Genomic DNA, 21,665 nt, shown 5'->3' on the forward strand with positions numbered 1-21,665 from the left:
CCCCAGTGTTACTGTGGTTTGCTTGGGATCAAGGAACCCATCAAGTGTACTTCATCACATACTATTTTTGTTTTGAGAAGGTTTAATTTTTGAAACAAGTTCTCAGGATGCAGTTTGAACCTCACAAAAGAGAATGCTCTAGATCTCTTTTTTACAGCCTCCCTCCATAATTCCTTTCTATGATCTAAGACATTCCATTCCATTCTTTTTATTAAAAATAATGTATCAGATGGTGTGGAGTGTAGGAAGATGACTCAAAAGGCCAGGAGCCTCAGTGCTATATTTAATAGCAGAAAAAGTGGCTAAAACTTTTAGTTATACCAGAAAAAAAAGAGTGTTTTCCATGTAGATGTAGTTACTTTCAGTGAAAAAGTGGAAGTAATTACTTGAAACAGCAGTGAACTTTGTGCTGTGTTATATAATACATCCAATAATGAAAATGTTCTTAGAGTTATGGATTTGGAACTTTAATACAAGAGTAAGGTACTGACTGATTTTTTTCTAATCTGAAAATCAATTTACTGTGAAATGAAATGCACTTTTAAAGTGCAATTATAAAGTATGACGGTATTTGTAGTTGTGTCTTGAGATTTAGTTTTGGATTTTGAAATAAGAGCTGCGTCTTTTCACTGTTATTTTAAGATGTGTGGATGGACTTTTATTTTTTGTAAGACTGAGTTTTAGTAGTAAGACAAAAGAAATAGACAATCACTGTGGAACAGGTTATGTATTCTCAGAGACTCTTAAAATGTTGCCTTGTTGAACTCTGATACTGATGAAGAAAGCAGTATCACTACATTTTTTTTCCTCTATAATCAAACACAGATTAGTATTTTAGTGTTAGCTGGGAACACATGTATTCTGTGATAGCTTTTTCCTTTTAATGTAACTTCCAGGTTCTCTTAGACATTTTTGAGCGAAGTTAAATTTTTGTTGTTTGTCATTGAACTGGCATGATTGGTCACTTTTTTTTGCATAGCTTGCTTTCTTTTTGGATTTGCATCAGAACTCGGAGATGATATGGTCAAATTCTCCCACACACTGTGTAAGGATTGCAGCAGTCAGTGGACAAAGCTGAGTTTTAGTTAGTGCTTTAAATGCTTCATACTCTTAGGCTTTGAACCTTGGCCTTGTGTTTACAGGAATACTAGGCTTTTCAACAAGACATTGTTTTCATTATATTGAACAGGGTGTACAGGTGCATAGAAATAATTCTTGGAAATGGTCCAGCTCTTGGCTTCCCTTGCTTAAAACAACTGACAGTTCTCTTGCAAGGCTTTTTTGTGTCGACATTCTCAGTCTGGATATCATCACTAAAGCCCATTGTCTAGTGAAAATTCTGTCTAACAGGAGTAGGAAAAAAGTTCCTTTCTGTGCAGTCTGTGGTCCCATGGAGAATTGTGCCCATCACTCTCAATGGAACAATAGGGCTAAAGGTTAAACAATGATACAGGTCAAATGGGCAACCTTTTGCAAATGTTAGCACGCTGTATGTCAATGACTTGTCAGTTCTTGGACTATTATCTGGTTTTAAAATGACAGCTTGTCCTAGAGGGATTAGAGACAAGGTAATCTCTGCTAGAAGATTAAATGGTCTAGGATCTTCTTAAAAGTTTTCAGTCAAATCTGTGAACTGACAGGTGACTTACTTTGTTCTCCTGGTTTATTTGACATTTGGATTTTTATTTTTACATTTTAAAACTGCTTTTGATGTAGTTAGGAGATGTGGAATGTTCAGAGTTTATAACAATAAAGGCATAGCTTCTGTTGGGATGGTTTCCTTTGGAAAATTAAGCAGCTGAGAACCTCTGATGGTGCAGGAGACTGTGTAAGTGCACACATTGCTGATGATGTATTTTGCAGGCAGCTGAGGCAGCTGTAAACTAGTATTTGCATGAAAGAGTGAAGCCTGATAAAGGGCAGAATATGCAGACATTGCTCATCCGTGTCTGCCAAGAGAGCTGTTAACCAGCACTGACTGAAAATGACAAAGCCCTGTCTTGTATCTCCAAGTTGCCTACAGACAACATGTGGGCAAGTTTTGCAGTCATGGGACAGAAGAATTGCATGGCAACAATGGTGGATGCAGGAGTGTCAAATACTCTGTCTATTTATTGAAGATCTCGAATTCCGCATCTCAGTGGAGAGGGAATATTACCATCTGGAGGTTTTTTATTGCCAAGAAGACTTGTTTCCTCCGTTTTTATTTTTGTTTTGATTTTCTATGCCTTCAGGAGTAGTTTAATAGGCTCACCTTTCAATCCTGCATATCCTGACCTAGAGTTGGCAGCCATTCTTTGGTGTCTGGCCTACATCATATTTCTCAGTCCATCTGTTCCATTCCAGGGTTTTGGCCTATTTATCATCTAATCACCTTTTAATTGTCTTCTAACTCATGTCCTCTCTCTCTACTATTTTGTTTCTGTTTGTTTTTATTTTTTTATTTCTTATATTTCTTCCTCGTTTTGTCCTGTTCCATCTCCCCAAGAAGGGAGAGTTTAATGCTGTAAAAGCAGTATTGCCTTATTCTACCCTTAGATGTTTTTTTGCTGGTGTAACCTTCACTTAAATCTTCTTTTTGGCATGCTTTTCTTCCTGTAAACATAAATAATCATTGACCTGAAGAACCTAGTAAACAAACAGTGAATAAGAAGCTGCAAAGATGTTACCTTATACTAGAATTTGAAATCTTCACTTGGCAGCTGTCTTACATCCCAGCAGGTAGTACTTCAGCCTGATTGTTCAAAGTTATTTTACCACATGAATTGTAAAGGTAAGTACAGCCAATCAGCCCAAGTGGTAGCTTTGTAAATTGTGAGATGAAATAGGCAGCTAAACTGCAGATCTTGAGCTGAATGTAGGTTACTGCCACTTGAAATTCAGTGCTTGAACTGGAGCTATTTCATGCAGCTGGCTGCAGCACTGCAATGATGTGAATACTATTCAGTAAATATAATTTTGGTCAGTGGGAGGTTGAGAGTAACAGAGGCTTTGTAGACCAGTGCTGGTGGGGTGTCCAGCTGCCTCTGACTGTTCCTTTGCTTTCTGTGGGACAGGGAGGCTGCAGCTACTTACTTAGATTTAGGTTCCCTCATGCGAGGGCAAACACTGACTCAGCTATGGCTAACTTCTCAGCTTCCTTGCTTTGCTGGAGTCACTTAAGGAGACCCATTCATGAGCAAGAATCTGTGTTTGTTTTCTTGAGTAAACAGAAGAGGATTAGGCTACTTGCTTTTGGTTATTATTATTTGTGATGTTGAAGGTCCAGTATAATATTTCAGCACAGTAGAATTTTGGTTAGGAAAGAAGTTTTTTTCTTTTTGTTTAAGAAATTATTAACACATTAGTTACATTTCACATTTTTCAGAAAGTGATTTACTGAAGTTAAAACAAACATTCTTGGGTATTTTCATGAAGGATTATTTTCATAACTTTTGGCCCATGTTAGATATTGCTATTGGTGCAAATTAAATTAATGTAGAATAATTCAGATGTAGAATATGTAATTAAATTCTGATGTGTCAAACTAGTGTGAGAAAGAAAGCAATGAAACTAGTGGAAAAATAAAGGCTTATGGATGAAGTGTTCTACTTGGTGCACATTGCAAGTTTAAACATCAGGACATATTCAGCTTAGCTTTTAACATTTTAACATTAGATTTGAACATCTAACATTTTTGTAAGTTATTTCTTCTGTATTTCGTGCACTGGAAATACTATATACCTGTCTAAGTAGGAAAAAGTGTCTTTAACAGTGATTTCTTCTTTTAGTTTTATGGTGTTTTACCAAACCAGGGAAATGCAAATCTCTTTGGACCTAATTACCGATTGGTATGCCAGTATGGGCAATTGAACTGTATATTTGATATCTTGTGAATTAGCTAGAAGACTCAGCTGCGGTGACTAAGTGGGTCACTCTACTCATTAATTGAGGGGCAACTGTTTAATACTGTCCATTGTGCCACTTCACAGCCTGTCACTTTCCAAACTGCCTTCTGGCAATGCGGCTCCACAGGGAAGCCATCAGCCTTCTCGTATTGGAATGACGTTCAGGAGACGCACACTTAATTTGGATAAAGTGAATAAAAGCACAAAGAAAATCCTAAAAATGGGGGTGAATTTTAAAGCAATTTATTATGATGCAAGATTATAGGACATTGCTGCTAGCTCTTTCTTTTCTTGTGATATGCCCAATTAAAAAAAACAAAACAAACCAAGGCCTAAAACCAGACCTTGTGCAAAATTAATCTTTAAAATAAAAAAATTACAGAATCTTAGCCCTTTACTATTATGGCTTTACAGTTTTAATTTTGACATTGCAGCAAATAAAGCCCTGAAGTGCCATTGCACAGGAGAAGAATCAAATTTTTTTTAATATTTTAACAAGAATATAAAGTTAAACCTTAACTTATTTTTTATTAAAATCAATGCTTCAGGCCCAGTACAAAATATTAGCCCACTTTCAATCAGGAGTTGTAACAGTAAATGTATTAAAATGCTATATTTTTATGTATCAGTTTTGTGTCTAATTGAGTTACTGTATATACAGGTTTGTCTTTGTTGTCAAGTCTTATTAGAAATGCTTAATAAAACAAAATCCTCAAGTATCTGACTTAATTAAAACAGACCTATCCATGGTTTTGACAACCAGAGACCAGATTATGTTGGAACAATTTACACAGGGCCTGGGTAACAGATAAACCTTAACAAGTATGCAGCAGTGGAAGATCATTCAGCCCCATTGTACTCAACCAATTGCCATTCTGTTGTTTGATGTGAGAAGAACAATTGAACATAATATTTGGTCAAACCCAGAGTATTAGGGAGCTTGCAAGCATCAGTGTGATGAGAGCCTTGCTTAGTTGAAGACATTACAGACTTTACTGAGCATCTTTTATCCATTCAGGAATGCCATAAATGGTAGCCAATTTGTAAATAGATCAAAGCATTTGCTAGTGGAACCTATTAAACCTCCTCTAGTTCCAGCAAGACTGTAATGTCAGATGGTGTGTTCTGCCGGATAGGAGAGTGTGGAGAGAGTGATGTGGGAAACATCCCCATGCCTAAAGGTAAGAAAATGAAGGCACCATGCAATTTGAAACAGAATTGTGAAGAGCACAGTAAACGAAATGGCCAAACTATGAAATATATTGCTGTTTCTTCATCAATATATATTGCTGTTTGGCAGGGTCCCATAAAGCTTTGAGATGTCCATTCTCCACTTCCCTCATTTTGAAGCCATCACAAAAGTCAATTAAAGTTTCTTGGAGGAGCTTATTCCTCTTATTTGAAAGATGCATTTGAAAACATCATAGTTAATTGATGTCAGTTTCTCAATTGTCTTTTTGAGAAGAGACTGACAGTGAGAAATGCTTCATGCTTATTTTGAATTCAGGAATGCAGATGTGCTGTCAAATTAAGCATTAACACACATAGTGCTTGTGTTATTCTTGGATATTGTTTTGAATATATTAGGTGCATCACCTTTGGAGCTGTTCACTCAGAACCAGCACATGGGTGGTAGCTCAGTGGGGCTCTTACTGTAGCATGCTCTAGGTTTTTCTCAAATGTCCCCAAATAATTAAGAAACATGGCATATAGCTAGTGTTATTAGCATATTTGAAGAGTGCTGTTAATGAATTAGCTGCAAAGCCAAGAAGATATTAAAAAAAAATATTAGAACCATCAAACTTGATTCCCTGCCACCATCACAATATATTTTACTCTTGTTCACAATAGCATTTTTTTCCTGTGTGGCTCAGTAGTGAAATCAAGCTACTTTGGTTCTTAGACTTTAACATGCAAGGTTGCATCCCAATACATACTACAGTTAATTCCAGTTACTCATATATCTGGAAGTGGCTGTTCTTTGAATCTTTTGAAAAGGAGTAGATTTAAGAAACAGATTTCAGTAGATTATACATGTGATTTCTCTTAAGTTCTCTATGAAAAAAGCAGACTGTAAAACTGCTTTGTGAAACTGGCAGCAGTTCCAGTAGAACCTGGGAAAGCTCCTAAAGTCCAGTGCATGGAATAACTTTATTTTTTAAAGTTATTATTAAATTATTAAAAATTAAATTATTAATTAAATCATTAACATTATTATTTTTAAAAAGGTGCCTCATGACACAAAGCAAGTTGCAGAGAGAAGGGATGAATCTCTTTGGCTTCCTTTGTAGGAGTCTAGAAATGCATCCTTGCTTGGAGATGTTGCTCATTCCCTATCACATGAGTATAAACTCATTTCTATTGTCTTCCTCTTCTGGAAAAAAATGTATGGACTCCAGTGAAGACTTTTCTGCAAAATTGCTGTTCTAAAAGATAGTGAAGAGTTGTGTCTTTAGAAGCTGATGACCAGTCTCTAGTAGTTTGGGTCCTTGTCAGTCACTGATTATGAAATTATATGGACAAATGGTTGAGGTAGACACTCTGCAGTAGCTGTGGTTCTTAATTCTTGTGGAATTACGTTATTTTTGGTCTATGGTCTTCTGACTAGCAATAAATTTTCAGCATATTTGTCTTTTACATATTTGACTTTGACACAAAGGAGTTTGGGAGCCCTGCACATCACACTTTTCAGCAGGCAACAGAATACTTGGAGCTAAAGTTCAGACTGCAGGTACCAGTGGCAACCTAGATATGCAGCCTTTCAGCTTTGTCCACTTGGAATGCAAGAGGGCCATCAAATGAGAACACATTTATAATACTTCTGAGAGGGCTGTTGTAGCTATGAGATAAGTAAATGTTTCTTTTGATGCTCCTGCTGACTTTATAAGTAGTTGTAGACAGAGGAGAGTACACAGTTGCTGGAGCAAACCCAGAATTAGGTCACCTTCCTTCCTCTCTGTGCATGCACCTGTCTGTTGCCACTTCATGTTATTTCAGCCTTGCTGCTCATGCTGTTAGTAGTGCAGAGCTTGTGGAGGTTCACTGGAAGTGCCCAGGTGACTTCCTGTCCTGCTGTAATGGGCTGTACATGGGAGAGGTGAACCCTGGTAAAGATGACCTCCCACAAAATGCTGGGAAATACTAGAAAGTGACCCTCCCACAAAATGATTTCTCCATGCTGTTATCTGTAGTTAGAACAAATGGGAGGTTGTCGGTGAATGCTTTTTTGTGGAATATGAATTTCAGATTGAGCATCCTCTAACAGTGTTTTGCTAGATGTGCCATTAGGACCATACGTGTTTGGATACCATGAGTGATGCTCTAAAGGGTAAAGCAGTGTATTCTCTACAAGAATGCTTGCTAAACATCCATGGAGGAGTGTAGATAGGAAGCTACACACATTCCTCTTGCAAAAAAGTATTTGTTGCTAGAAACTGGTCAGTCTGTGAAGTATTCAGTATTATTAAACACACTAGCTTTGACTGACCTTTAAAAAGAGGGAAGCATGCCTTGCATGCTCTTTTGCTTGGGCTACAAGTTTCCTGTCTTTAGTACTGGATTCTGATCTAGTGTGTTTAGAATTATTAGGGTATTCCTTATGGAATTCTTACAACCTATTTCAGTGACCGCTTGTAGCCAAGGTGTTTTTGTTGTGGCTGTTGGCTATTCCTACACCTAACAGATGGCACTTGTGTACATTGACAAGCTGTGGGATAGCTGAGCATTACTAATAAAGCCTATCACATGTTAAACTTGACCTGACATTAATCAAGTTTTGAATGCTACAAATGATTCATGGATAATAATTAGTCTCTTGATCATATTAGTGAACATCAGTCTCACAATGCTGCCACTATCTGCTTTCATTCTTATAGGGAACAAATCTATTGCCATAATTAGGTGTTTTTCATGTCTTTTGAGCCAAAATGTTCTGTATGATTAACTTAGTAAAAAGGTTTATTTTTAGTCTTTCAGTATGATTGATTTCAGAGCTTCTAGTAAATTAACAAACTGAAAGACTTTCCATAAAATAGTACTTTATAAAAAGTATATATTTTTATATTTTATGAACTGAAAAAATTCCCATGTGTGACTTTACTCAGTCATTCGGTATATTTTTCATCACCATATGATTCAGCTGTTGCCAGAGATAATGCAGTTCAAAATAGCGGTGATTTTGTTAAACAGGTGAACCTTGGGAGTTTACTTTTACTCTTTTTGTTTAGTTACTGCTTGACATCAAATGCTTTCAAGATGTACGTGTTCATACAGAAAAAATAATGTTTGTAGCTTTTCTCTGTTTTTGTCTAGAATTAGCATCTTGAGTGGATGGCTGTGTAAAAGCTAGGATTTGAGCTTTGAGCATAATTTTTTTTAAAGGATTTTCATACAGTTTTACAGCCCTGATTTTACAGCCCAAAAGCATGAAATTTCTTTTTAAGTAATGAGCAAGTGAGAAGTTTATACTTTGTGTTCCTTATGCAGTTAGGGCAAAGTAGATAATTTCACTGGTTTACTAAAAATGTAGCAGTTATCTTCAATATGTGTTGGTTTCTAATTAGCATAGGAAACTTCTTTAAGCAATTACTTCTTAAAGAGCTCATTTTTAAATTTATTTTCTACGGGTTTTGATCCTACTTTTCCTTTATGCATATTTTAGATCATTGGCATGGGCCAGGAAATATTTAGTTACTTCATGATTTTTTCTTAGCATATTAGCTTAAGAATATTTAGTATAAGCTGTGGTTTTCTGACTGTACTCCCAGTTATTATGATTCATTTTCTTTCTTGCCTTTTATTGCTGGTAAGATAAATATAGCTAAATACAATGACTAATGAAGGAGGATGCAATATAGAATTGGATGTTACCCTGATGCAGATACACTCCAACTGATGCTGTTCTTATCTCATTTATTTGGACATAAAAATCATATTTTGATTAGGAAATGAGACTAATGCAGAGGAAACCAGGTCATGTTAAATTAATGAAAACTTTTCAACATTTTTATAGGTCATTTGGAGGAAAACTTGAAATCGTAAACGGGAGCTCACTTGTGGTTTTGTGAGGGAAATCTTTACTTTATGACCATGTGTTAAGTCACACTCCTGAGACCATGGGCTGTGATTTCAGGATCTTCAGAGTTACTTGGAAGGAGCCACTTTGGGGCAAGCATCCATTTGTAATAAGCCATTGGCTGGTCAAATACTTTGGCAAGTGCTCGAGTATCTAGAGATCTCCTTGAAAGGAGACTCCTGTGAAAGAGAGCAGGGAGTGCATTTTTTCTTGCTGCTGTACCCCTTCTGGAATATTCTGTCTAATCTAAATGGCATGGTTTCGGTTGATAAAAAAATGGTATCTGTGGGATATCTTTTGAAGACACATTGAAATATATGAAGAGTTACATCTGCTTCCTTGTGAAATGTTTGAAATGTGAACCTTGTTTCTAAAAAAAACCTCTAAGAGATGTCTTGGTCAGAGCCTAAAAAGAGGAGCAAGGAAGAAAAGTTGAAGGAAGAAAAAAGTTGCTGAGAAGTAGGAATTAATTTTTAATTGCACAGACAGTACTTCATTGGACAGCTTAATGAAGATTGTGTTTCTCCATCGCAGCATGCTGTAATTTGAGATTGCACAGTTTTCTAAATAAATTGCTTGGCACTTGAGCATATCACTTGAAGAGGAACTTAAATATGTGTGAGAGGAGAAGGTTTCATCCTCATAGCTGTCTGAAAGTTAGTCTGAAATGGTGATCCAGGTTATGTCTGGTTTGGAGCAGGGAGGGTAGGAAGCAGTAGAACTGCCAGAGGTGTGTCTTTGATCCTCTCCCATCTCCCCCCAGATTGTTAATTTACACTAGGTTTGTTTAAATCACCTGTTTTATTTGCAATGCCATGTTAGATGATTGGTATCCTGAATGTGAAAAAGATAGAAGTCTGCATGGTTTGAGTTTCACGTGAGTTTGTTTTTGTTTTTTCCCTTTTTTTAATCTATATTTCAGAAAGTGTGTGCTCCCTTCAGTTCCCAAAACCATGAATTCCTCAGAGTTAATAGAGATTGTTTTGGAAGTTTTACCATTATTTGTAGTAATTCAGTCAGTGAACCTAAATAAAAACTTCTCTCAGTGCTTTGTTTTGGGCTCTATTTCTGTTAAAATGTCAACTAGCCAACTTCTATTTGTGGAAAGTTGAGATTCTGTGTTTTATTTCTAAATAATATATGAAACTTTTCTCACATGCTATTTGATGCTTTTTTGCTTTGAGACTGAAAGCAGCTGTTCTGTTCTTGATACCTTCTCTGCTTTTAGCTACAAAACAAACAAAAAAAGATGTGATGCTGTAGGACAGGGGAAACTGGAAAGATTCTGGTGAGGAGGAAGGAGCAGAGACCACAGCCGTAGCTTAAAGGACCTCTAAGCTTCCCTTGCCTGACATTAAACTGCATTTGATAATATTTTTAAGCATTGCACAGCAGCCTGCATATCATCTGAAAGGAAGCTTGTACCCCGCCAAATGCATGCTTAGTTCTTTTCTGGGAGGCCTCTTTTTCAAAATATACTGCTTGAAAGCTAAAGTTTATAACGTTAGTGGTTTGATGATGTGGTGGATGATGGCTCCATCATTGCCTGCAGACTGATTTATTTTTGGGAAATGTGATAGTTTGGAAGAATCTGAGCCAGACTATTTTTGCATTATTTTAACTGATCTTAGCATAAAAATTATTCTGTGGGATTTCTGATGTCATTCAGAAACAGGATTTATGAAGGTTTATGTAGTAGGTTATCTACAGAGATGTATGAGCTCATGTTTATAAAACTTGACAGTTGTCAGGATGTGAGAATATCGAGGCTGATGGGGAGGGTTGTCATCGTTGGAGAAAGGGATGGTCCTTGAAGTTGGACTGAAACCTAAGACAGTGAAGTTGCTGGCTCTGTGAAGTTAGGAATGACAGTGGGTCCATGTATGATGGTGTTTTTTGTTCTGGCTGACTGGTAATTCAGTTAATAGTTTATTTGTAACTAATACTTTAGAGTGAAGTGTGATCCCTGTCACAGCTCTCTGTAGAGTGAACAGGTCCAGATGATCAGTAACTTGAAGGTGGATCTGGAAAGCCCCATGGGACTGCAGGCAGAATTGTTCTATTTTGACTTGAAGTGAAACATACAGCAGTTCTGAAATTGATAAGCAAAGATAAGGGATCTGTATTTGTCTTGTATTATAACATTCAAAAGGATTTTTTTCTGTACCCTGAAGTGTTTCAGCAGGCTAGCAAGCAGTGTCAGTTTTGAATCAGAAATACAGACAAAATGGTTAGCAGTATTTGCATATTGTGACACAAGAGATCAATAATTGTGATGTGTGTGCAAGGACCTTAGTAAAATTATTATGTAGAAAGTCAGTATGACTTTGCAATCATCATTATGTTTTGGAATCCTCATAATTCACATTGTGTTGTGTTTCCATGGGATTTTATTTTATTTTTATTTTTTTAAATTTTTTTTTTGGTAAGGGGAGAGAAAAGGCACAGGACTACCTGCTGGACTTACTTATTTTATGAATAATGTAATATCTGAAAACTCATAGAATTATGTGTCTTGGCTCAGAAATACCAAAACTAACAAAAAACTACTCTGTATGCATCTAAATTTTCTCCCCTTTGTGCTGAAGGAGCATAGTGATTTCTTTGTTTGTATAAGTATAGGCATATCTGTAAAGTGTGAATTTTCAATTATCCGGAGAAGAACTACGGCCTGGTTCAGTGTTTTAGCAAAATCAGCTTCAGCAAGTTGTTAGTGCTCTTTTGGTGACATACTGTTTCTCTGCTTCTCACTGGTTAAGGCACAAGGAGAAATCCTGTTACTCATCATACAGCTCCACTCAATCCATGCAATTGTACCGTTGTTTTGCTTAGAGAAGTGTTACTAGATGTAGCAATGATTTTAAATTCAGTTGAAAAATATGAAAGGAAAAGTTTTTAATAATAAAATGTAATAGGAGTATATGGCTTTTTGCAGTGTTCAAGGGGAAGAAGGAAGCTGAAAGGAGTGAACAAAGGGGATCTTAGGTGGAAATAGATGCCATGAGACAACAAGGAGTTGGATGCCAGAAGAGCTTGTTCACATGCATCATTTACCCATCTTTTATAAAATGTCATTGAGATGCATTGCACTTTATCTGATCCATGGCAGTCATCCCATTCAAGCAGGTGTGCCATTTATCATGGCGCCGATTAGAAAAGACCATTCTGTTCAAGTTAATTAGAAATTTGAGCGTGTGGAACGTTGAATAACGTTTTTTAAAAGATGAACCATGATATTTGCATTTGAAGTTCATAAACTGAAAAAAAAGTAACTTTTTTAGAGTCAAAAATAGTTGCTTGTATTGCTTCTATGTCAGACATTCCTTTTATGCTCATTTCCATGTCATTCCAAGCCTTCTGCAATATTCAATGTCTGTGTATTCTGTTCACACTTTGCATAGTTTAATTCTCAAGAAAATTTTTATGGGAATAATGTCAGAGAAAATGTACATTCCTTCCTTAATTCCCTCCCCCCAGTTGCTAATCCTTTCTAGTCAAAATTCCTTTCTAGAGAAAGTGTTATCATTCAAATACATGTAATTGTCCTAATGAGAATGAAAGCAGAATAACTGGGACTACAAAGAAGTGTAGTTATCTGTTGAGGCTTGCTCTGGATTTAAAATCCTTTTGTCTTTGATATCTAATTGACACTTGTGAGGAACTGTCTTAGTGAAAACACTGTGGACCTCCAAACTGCGAACATGTTTGACTTCGAAAATGGGTGGCAGCTTAATGGGACAGATTCCTTTACATTTTGTAATTCTGGCTAAGTAGTGAATGAAAAGTATCAGAATGTATTTCTGAAAAGGGAAAATTTTAATATATATGTTCCTCTCAATTTTTCAAGTTGTAATAGTACTTTAATGTAGTTTTCTAAAACTGCATGTTCACCAGAGTGGAGAGAGTTGCGAGCCAAACAGCACAGTAATTATTTCCTGCTTTTCCACATACTCCAACTTAAGAGATTGTTTCTATATTCTTAAGTTTTATTTTGGGAATACATAATTTAGTTCTGTAAGCTCCAACACCAAAGTCACTGTCTCCTCAAATTGTAATTCCCTTGAGAACTTCAAAAACAGAGGCAGAAACATAGGTAGTTGATTTCTCTCTTTGCCACTTTGGTCAATGCTTTTTGATAAGTTAGTCAGAAATTTTATAAAAAGTAGTCTCAACTAATTTGTAGTTTCTGTTTTGTTTTTGTTTGTTTGGTTTTTTGTTTCAAAAATATTGTTATTCCTTAATACTAACATTATCCAATGAGAGGTTTTTTGGTACCTGAATTTAATGAAATCAGTCTTGAGCATTTTTGTAAGTTTGGAGCATACTCTTATCACAGATGACTGGCCGGTCAGTTTTGGAACTGCTAAGTAAGTAACTTGCAAGTGACCAAGAGAAGATTTGGTGTGTGTAGAAATAAAAAAACCTCACAATATTAAAAACTTTTTTGACATTTAAATGTTTTTACAATGCACTCATTGCTCTAATAAAAACTAAGACTAACAACAGATTAATGAAAGAATTTGGGATTATTTTATTGTTATTTTGTGTAGTCATACGGTAGCAGATGCCTTACAATTGTGAACTTCAGCTGTAAATTTCAAGATAGCAACATGTTGTAACAGCAAGGTGCAGCTTCAAGTTTCAATTATAGGCTTTTTCTTCTGAAAAAATGTGTTTCATTGTATAGTTTCTTATTTGGAATTAAATATTCTTGAAGTATTTTTCCACTTGAGAGCACTCTCAGAGTGTGGTTTTCCCCGTTAAATTCTAAAACTTGAATAGCGAAAGCTTGCTTTGTTGTTGGAGTTATAGGCACAGATATAGGCTAATGAATGGGTAAGGGAAAAAGCTAAGTTTTTATAGCAAAATGATCAGTCATTCTGTGCAAACATTTATAGGTTCAAGTGAAATATGTCAAATCATTATTGTTTGAAGTATTTGGCCATGAAACATAAAATTGCATTGCTTTTAGTTGTACAGCCTTAGAAGGATACAAATGTTAGTTCTCAGCTCCTTTCATACTTTATTGACTTCATTTGAATAATTTAGTCATAATTTGGTCAGCAGATCATTAAGTTGAGCTCTAGAAAGGAAATTGTGCAAAATTAGCAGACCAGGCCAAAATGATTTTAAAACTGACTGTGATTTACTGTTTCTGTATTTGCTATGTTTTATCACCATGTGATTACTTTTGTGCCAAAGTTTTTTCAAATGCTACTAAAAGTATCTACAACTTCAGGACAGATTCTCCATCTCAACAGTAAAAAATAAATTGAAATTAAAAAAGAGATATTTTGGTAATTTTCCTAATTTTTGCTATTACTTGTCAGTTGTAATTCTCCTTGGTTATTTGCTTTTCCTTAGGCAAGTAATGATTTAATATGGAAGTATATCATCAACTATCATAACTGTTGACTAGCTGGTTTCAGTGATTTGTTTAATTAGATGTTTTTTCTCTGATAAATTCATCTTGATGGGTATATTTACCTCCATATGGAATTCACAGTCTTTGAAAGCATAAAATAGAATATTCAAGATACAAATTAATTCAAAGAGTTGTTTTACAGTCATGTAGCTGTGTTACTGGTTTATGCCCTAGTTAGGAAGTCTGTAAAATGTGAATTTCAAATGATGCCCTGAAGTATTTTTCAGGAAATAAGTTCAATCTAAAATAAGTGCTACTTGTGTATTAAAGTGGCAAATGGATTTTTTAATTTGCCCACAAATGACTCTAGTGGCCTGTATTAGAATCGATATTTCTTCATTTTCTATTACATAGAATCATCTTGATTTCTAAGTATTTCTTTTTGGACAAAGGATTTTCTAGCCTTGAGTATTTTTTGTAGAAACTGCTACTTTGTTGATGTTGACATTTCCCAAGCTCTAACATTAAATAAGCTGTTTACTGGCAAATGATTGCAGTAGTAGCATATAATCCACCGCTACTCACTTTGATGTGCATTTCTCTATGGAAAAAGGATTTCTTTCTCTTTTGTTCTGCAGCTCTTGGAAGGAAACTTTGCCAGAGAAGTTAGCCATGAAGTGGATGGACTGATATTTCAGCCTACAGGAGTAAGTAGCATAAAGAATGGATTTTTCTCCCTTTAGTCCCAGATGAAATTCTCACTCTCCCTTCCCACTCATCCATCTACTAGCTAATCTTTGTTTTGCTCAGGATTACTTTGCAGCATTGTTTCTGACTAGTTGCTATCTCATTTGTAGTATGTGTGATTTCTTACTAATCAATGGTGGTAGTTTTCAGGAATCATCTCATGTTTTTTAGACTATGTACTATGGATGTATTCTGCTAAATAATGAAGAATTTTCTATGACTGCATGAATTCCATGAATCTTTCAACCATTTATTTGAGCTCTCATATTATTTTGCTTTTTCAAGGATGTTCACATATTAAAATTTCATTAAAATTTGTGACTCATATTGTTTTAGTGTAATTGAAGCATGGTAAATTCTTGAGCCATTTCTGCCAGTGTAAAGGTAAATGAGTGGCCTGGAGAGAAGTTACCGAAAGTACTGCAGAGAACCAGAAAAAATAATGGAAGTGGTTCTCCAGCTAGCATGGCATCATCCATCCTATTACTTCTCCTGTTGAATCAGATACAGTGGATACACTTCAGTATGTATTGTATATTGGCATAGATCGTTGCTGTAGCATCATCCATCATTACTTTTTTCTTAGCTTGTAAATCACAGGATGGTTTGAGTTGGAAGGGATTCAAACTCTCATGTAGAGATCATCTAATTCTGGTCCCCTGCCAGAGGGGGCCTTTTACCCCATTCAGCCTGGCCTTGAACACTTCCAGGGATGAGAACCCACAGCTTCTCTTGACAGCCTGTTTCAGTGCCTCACCACCCTCATAATAAAGAATTTCTTCCTAATACCTGATCTAAACCTATTCTCTTTCAATTTAAAGCCATGCTCTTCATCCTGTCAATACATGCCCTTGTCAAAAGTCTCTCTCCATATGTTTTTGTAGGCCCATCTTGGATATTGTGAGGCTGCTAAAAGGTCTCCCTGGAGCCTTCTCCTTCTCCAGGTTAAACATCCCCAGCTCCATCAGCCTGATTTTATGGGAGAGATGCTCCAGCCCTGTGATCACCTCAGTGGCTCTTCTCTGGGCTTGTTCTAATAGCTCAGAGCTGGACACAGCACATCAGGTGGGGGGTCTCATGATAACAGAGGGGCAGAATCACCTCCCTGGCCCTGCTGCCCTTGCTTCTTATAATGTAGTCCAGGGTATATTGGCTTTCTGAGCTAAAAGTGCACCCTGACAGCTTATGTTGAGCTTTTTGTACACTAACACCTCCAAATCTTTCTCCCCAGGGAGAAAGTCTTGATCCATTCTCCACCCAGTCTGTGTGCTTGGGATTGCCCTGACCAGGTGCAGGACCTTGCAGTTGTGCTTGTTGAACTTGACTGTTTGCACCAGCCCATCTCAAGCCTGTTGGGATCCTTCTGGATGGCATCTCTTCCCTCCAGTGTGTTGACTGAATTAAGAAAGGAATTATTTTCAATTATTTTAAATTTGACAGATATTTCTACCCTTCCAGTTACTTGTGGAAAGTACATGTATATACTTCTCCATTTGAAACAGATTTTTCCTGGTCTACTTCCTGTACTGCAGATCTTAGCAAGGGGCCATCACACTCCCATCTGAAAATAAGATAAACATCTCTGTTTCAAGTTCTACATTAGCTAACTAAGCAATTAGGCCACATACCTTTTTTATTATACATAGCTATTTCCAATTTAAAGCCAAACTTCTAGGGTAAAAAAAGTTCACACTTTCATAAGAAGTCCTGATGATATCTTAGAATACTGTTAGAATCTAAAGCAATTATAAAGGTTTCTCAGAAACACTTCCCTGAAAATTAGAGGTTAAGCTAAGCAGAGTTACTACAGCTAAATTTGAAATTACCTTTTCTAGTTGAAATGAACTTACTGAAGAATGTATCTCTTAGTCACTGTTACAGGAAATCAATATCTGATATGTTTTGTATTTCTAGAACTTGTGTTTTCTGATTTAGCACACTAAAAAATTTATAACCCAACTAAAACAATTTTCTTTTATAAATACTTGTAAAGGTTATTAATCTTTAATGTATTTGTTTAATTTAACATTCAAATTTTAATATTGTTCCTAAGTTTATGGAATAGAAGTTTGTTGCATCTGTTATTAAACTGATTTTCCTGGATGAAGCAATATGCAGTTTTCTCAATGTAATGACTTTCATAGTTGAGAAAGTATAAGTAATATATTTAGAGTAAAAAATATTGTAGACCTGTTACTTGGGAAAGAAATATTAAACCTGATTAACTGAAAAGGATGAAGCTGATAGATGCCTTTTTTTGTTATGTGATAGAGAGGGAATAAATTAATAGGCAACAATACAAGAGCAACAGTAAAACAATGGATAAATGACCCCTTGAGAATACTAACTGAAATAATTTTTGTGTTGTAGTTGAATGCATTATGTATTAGGTCTTTTCAGAAAGAAAGCAACAACCCTCTGTTGTTGATTGGGATATAGAACCCTGATTGTGAGAGACCTTTATAAAACCTTTGTCTCAAGTGAGGAGACCATGGCATATCCAGAAGAAAATTAAGAACCATATTTATTGACATAATTGATTTTGCAGAAAGAAAGGATAGACAGAAATTGAGTTTTAGAAGATGAGGGAAATTCAAGAACATCTTTTGGGAGATCCTGAATACCAGTGTGTGTTTTGAAGAGTACACAAATGTAGAAAATAATTGAAGCAAATTCACAAAGAAGAATGAAGTGGCAGCAGAGGAGGATAAACAGAATGTCAACATGTATAGACAGAAAATTCTTTGGGGAAAATTACCCACACTTACCATATTTTTGATAGGTGAAGCAGAATGCAGAAGTAAACTTTTTAATACAAGGAATGTTGAGTTTATTGGTTCACACTGTTTGAACGTCGTTTCTGTGTTTCCCTTCCCCTCTGCCCTGGTTTACTCAGAGGTGTTCCTCTTCTTATCTGGTCTTAGACAAAGGCATTCAGACCTGAGTATATGGATATTTCCCACTAGCTACAGGCAACACTGATACTGGGAGTCAATATGAATGGAGAAGGAATATTTTGTTTTGAAGTTTGGTTTAATTCTGATTTGCAATAAAACTCAAAATATCCAAAATTATCTGTGAATTTGCTTTTAGCCTCTAAGAGCTCTTGGTTTTCTCACTTTTCTCTTTGGTTTGAAGAGATTTGGCATCAAGTGCCTCTGTATTATTCCATTTTTGAGAAATTGGTATGCTTTAATGAAAAGGGATTTGTGAAAAAGTTTTACTACTGAATCAAGGGTTTTCAGTTAGATATAAGAGGGTTTTCTTCTCTTAGTATTCCTATCTAAACTCTTATTATGTGAGTAGCAAGATTCTTGTACTGAAGCAGAAATTATTTTGCACTGTGACTGATGACAGTAGGAACAACATTAAGTTGAAAGAGTTGAAAGAGTAAGGCAACTGTTTCCTGCCTGTGCAGCTTAGTTTCTTTTGCAAGATCAGACTAACTGAGCATTATTATTCCTAATTAATCTGTTACTTGAGTTACTTATATTGGTTATTGCTTGGGGTATACAAAGGCTTTCATTTCACAGTGACATTTGAAAGGCTGTGGCTGAGGCATCCCATTTCCTTCCCATTTCCTCCCTTCTCAGTCTGAAAGCTTTCACAGACCATGAGAAGAGCATGTTTAATGGAAGTGATGGATGTTTTTGCCTTGTTTATGATTTAAGAATGCTTTGTAGGTAGCTTGATGTGATGTGTGGCTCTTAAGCAATTCCTGCATTAACATATCATACTCTTGACAACTCCATCACAAGAGACAAATGTCTTATTATTGCTTCTCTTCTTCCCTTTGTATTCTTTTCCTTTGCTCTTTTTCTCTTCAATGCATTCTCTTTATCCAGCAGCCCATTTCCTCATTCCCTTTGATTTCCCTTCTCTGTTGCTTCTCCCTGACACGTCTTTTCCCTTTATCATTGTCTATCCATTTAAGATCCTCTCACTATAACTCCCATATGCCTAAATCAGCTCTATTCCATCTGATCAACTTTATGGTTCCTTTACCTGTAACTGGTTGACAGAGCAGGGCCCAAAGGTAAGTGCTAAGTAGGAGTAAAACAGCAGCAGGAAACTTCAGGGACAGGTATCTCACCCTAGGATCATGCCCCAGACAATAAGTCAGTTTAAAGGTGAAAGCCACATGTCTTATTTACAGATTCTGAATGCTTGTGTAAAGATTGGAAGCTTTCAGTCCTCTTTTTGAAATGTTCAAAAGAGCAAACTTCTTACATTTGTTTTAGAGCACTTGCAGGTTACCAGCCCATATGTTTTTAATGAAAATCTCAGAAATGGCCTCTCCTGATAGCAGAATTGGCCGTCTGGACTCTGCCCACTCATCAGTGAAATTGCTTTTCATGTCTACCTTGTAAATCGTACCTTTGCTAGATATCTCAGAGTGTCTAATTTTTATGCTAGTAATCTCCTAACAGCCAGTTTTCTTGCTGACTAAAACTATTACTTTTCCTTTGCTTCGGGAAAGGATGTAGGAATTATTTTTCTTACTTTAGCCAGCGAAGTGAAGACTCCCTGGCCATCAGTTAGGAAGGCCTAAAGACAGTTTTTGAGCATCTCTGGTAAACTTGTATCACAATTTAACATCTTATGGTTTGTGTTTGCCTCCAGAGCTCTGTTACATTTTTGCATTGGCTCTGTGTGACTTCTGTTTGGTACTCCTCCATACTCTTATTTTGGATGAGGAATAAAGTCCAGTTGTGTGGAGTTGGGATTTTTAGAGGGAAAGACGAAGGGCAGCTGCTGAACTCTGTTCTTCTAAGATAAATGTTATTTTAGAGAACAGCTGAATTATTTAACACATAGCTCCCCATACTGAATACTAATGCAAAGCTTAGCCTTTAAAATGAAAGAATAACGAACAGGTTTTTATAACTGAATAACATTGCATGAGTTATTACTATATCTTCCTTCCTTCCCTTGGCAGACTTAGTGGTGATCTGAAATGCTTGGTTGCCTGTTAATTATTTGTGCTATTCCCATTGTATAATAGGCTGTGTTATTTTCTGTCATTGTAAAAGTTCATCCAAAATCACTGAAGTTAAAACTGAATTAAATATCTCCAAAAGATACCACCAAATAAAACATCTTCATGATTTGTTTCATTAAGCAGTGCCAGTTTGTCCTAAATAATCCTATATAATTGGAAAGCCTTTTCTTCCACAGTATATATTTTACCAAATGGTGTGTAAATTTTTAATCATAGGCCTAGTCACTTGCTGGCTTATTTCTGAAACTCAGACATCCTGTTTATCAGTGATGGGCAACAATTATTGTTACGTATTTCTTATGCAATAGCAAGTAATGGCTTCAGGCAGACTCAGATATACCAAATGTACTCTCAGTACCAAAGCTGATATACAAAGGCTTAGGAAGAATCATATAATAGCATAGATTTTTGCTTCTAACAAATATATGTTTCTGGATTTAGCTTTCTATTTTTGTAGTGATTCATGTAAGATTTGGAGGCAATGGAATAGAATAGAATAGAATGGAACAGACTTATTTCAGTTGGAAGGGACCTGCAGTGATCATCTAGTCCCAACTGCCTGACCATTTCAGGGCTGACCAAAAATTTAAGCATACTATTAAGCACATTGACCAAATGCCTCTTAAACACTTAAAGCTCTGGGGCATTGACCACCTCTCTAAGAAACCTGTTCAATGTTCTACCATCCTCTCAAGTACAGAAATTCATCCTGATGTCTAGTTTAAAACTCCCTGGCACAACTTTGAACTGTTCCCACACATCCTATCACTGGGAGAAGACACCAGCACCTCAGTTTGTTAACACAGATGCTAAGACCACCTGATTTTTTTTTTTCTCTAGAGTTTGCAGCAGAAGGAAGGGGAACCTGGAGATAATCATTTTCATCAGTCTTTTTTGTTGATCCACATTATTAAAACTTTTCATCTTTAGAGTATCTCTTTGCTAAATGTGATTACTTCTGTAAGAGGAATGTTCCTGATTGAACCTGTTGCTATCAAGGGATGCTGTTGTCATATCAGTGTGTACTTCTTGTGCAGTTGCAGGTTTTCCTTTAACAGAGAACTTGCTGTCAATCTCCTGAAATGCCACTGAGCTTTGCAACTCTTTTCTGCCTATGAATAGTTGTTATATACAATTTCCATGGCCATGTTCCTTGCAATTAATCTCTTAAATAGCTATCCCCATCTCAAATATACAATTTTTTCACATGCTTTGCAAACATACCCAAATATATTAACAATACACAATATTCCTTTGAGGAGTTTTCTGTGACTGTACAAGTAAAACTTGTATACTAATTCAAGTTTGTGTTTGCTCACTTGGGGTGACTTGTTTTCTATTTTCTTTTTTTTTTTAAATTCGAAAACTAGAAAATTAAGAAATGTTAACCTAAACACCAGTAAGTAAGGTCTAATTAAATTAATTACAGCTTATTTAATTAAATTGCTAGACTTCTAGATACAAGTATCATGATTTTTGAACGTAGCAGATTTTTATGATTTTCAGTTACTTTCCAAGTACCTGAGATAAATCACCCCCAGTAAATATCTACATTTCCCTCTTTCCCTTTATGAATAATTTTTAGCTCTA

The 21,665-nt window shown here is 36.0% G+C and overlaps 1 protein-coding gene across 5 annotated transcripts in view; it reads left to right on the forward strand.

The window, feature by feature from the left end:
• RNGTT (RNA guanylyltransferase and 5'-phosphatase) overlaps positions 1-21,665 on the forward strand; it is a 169,723-nt gene that overhangs the window by 65,455 nt on the left and 82,603 nt on the right. For 3 of the 5 annotated variants that reach the window (XM_015621378.3, XM_015621377.3, XM_015621379.3), the window contains one exon: positions 14,965-15,033. In XM_015621378.3, the coding sequence (XP_015476864.1) occupies positions 14,965-15,033 (69 nt within the window). Of the gene's footprint in view, positions 1-14,964; positions 15,034-15,957; positions 16,139-16,304; positions 20,195-21,665 lie in introns of those variants that run through there. The other 2 variants (XM_015621380.3, XM_015621381.3) reach the window with 2 other exon arrangements.

Source organism: Parus major, chromosome 3, assembly GCF_001522545.3.
Source record: "Parus major isolate Abel chromosome 3, Parus_major1.1, whole genome shotgun sequence".
NCBI lineage: Eukaryota > Metazoa > Chordata > Aves > Passeriformes > Paridae > Parus > Parus major.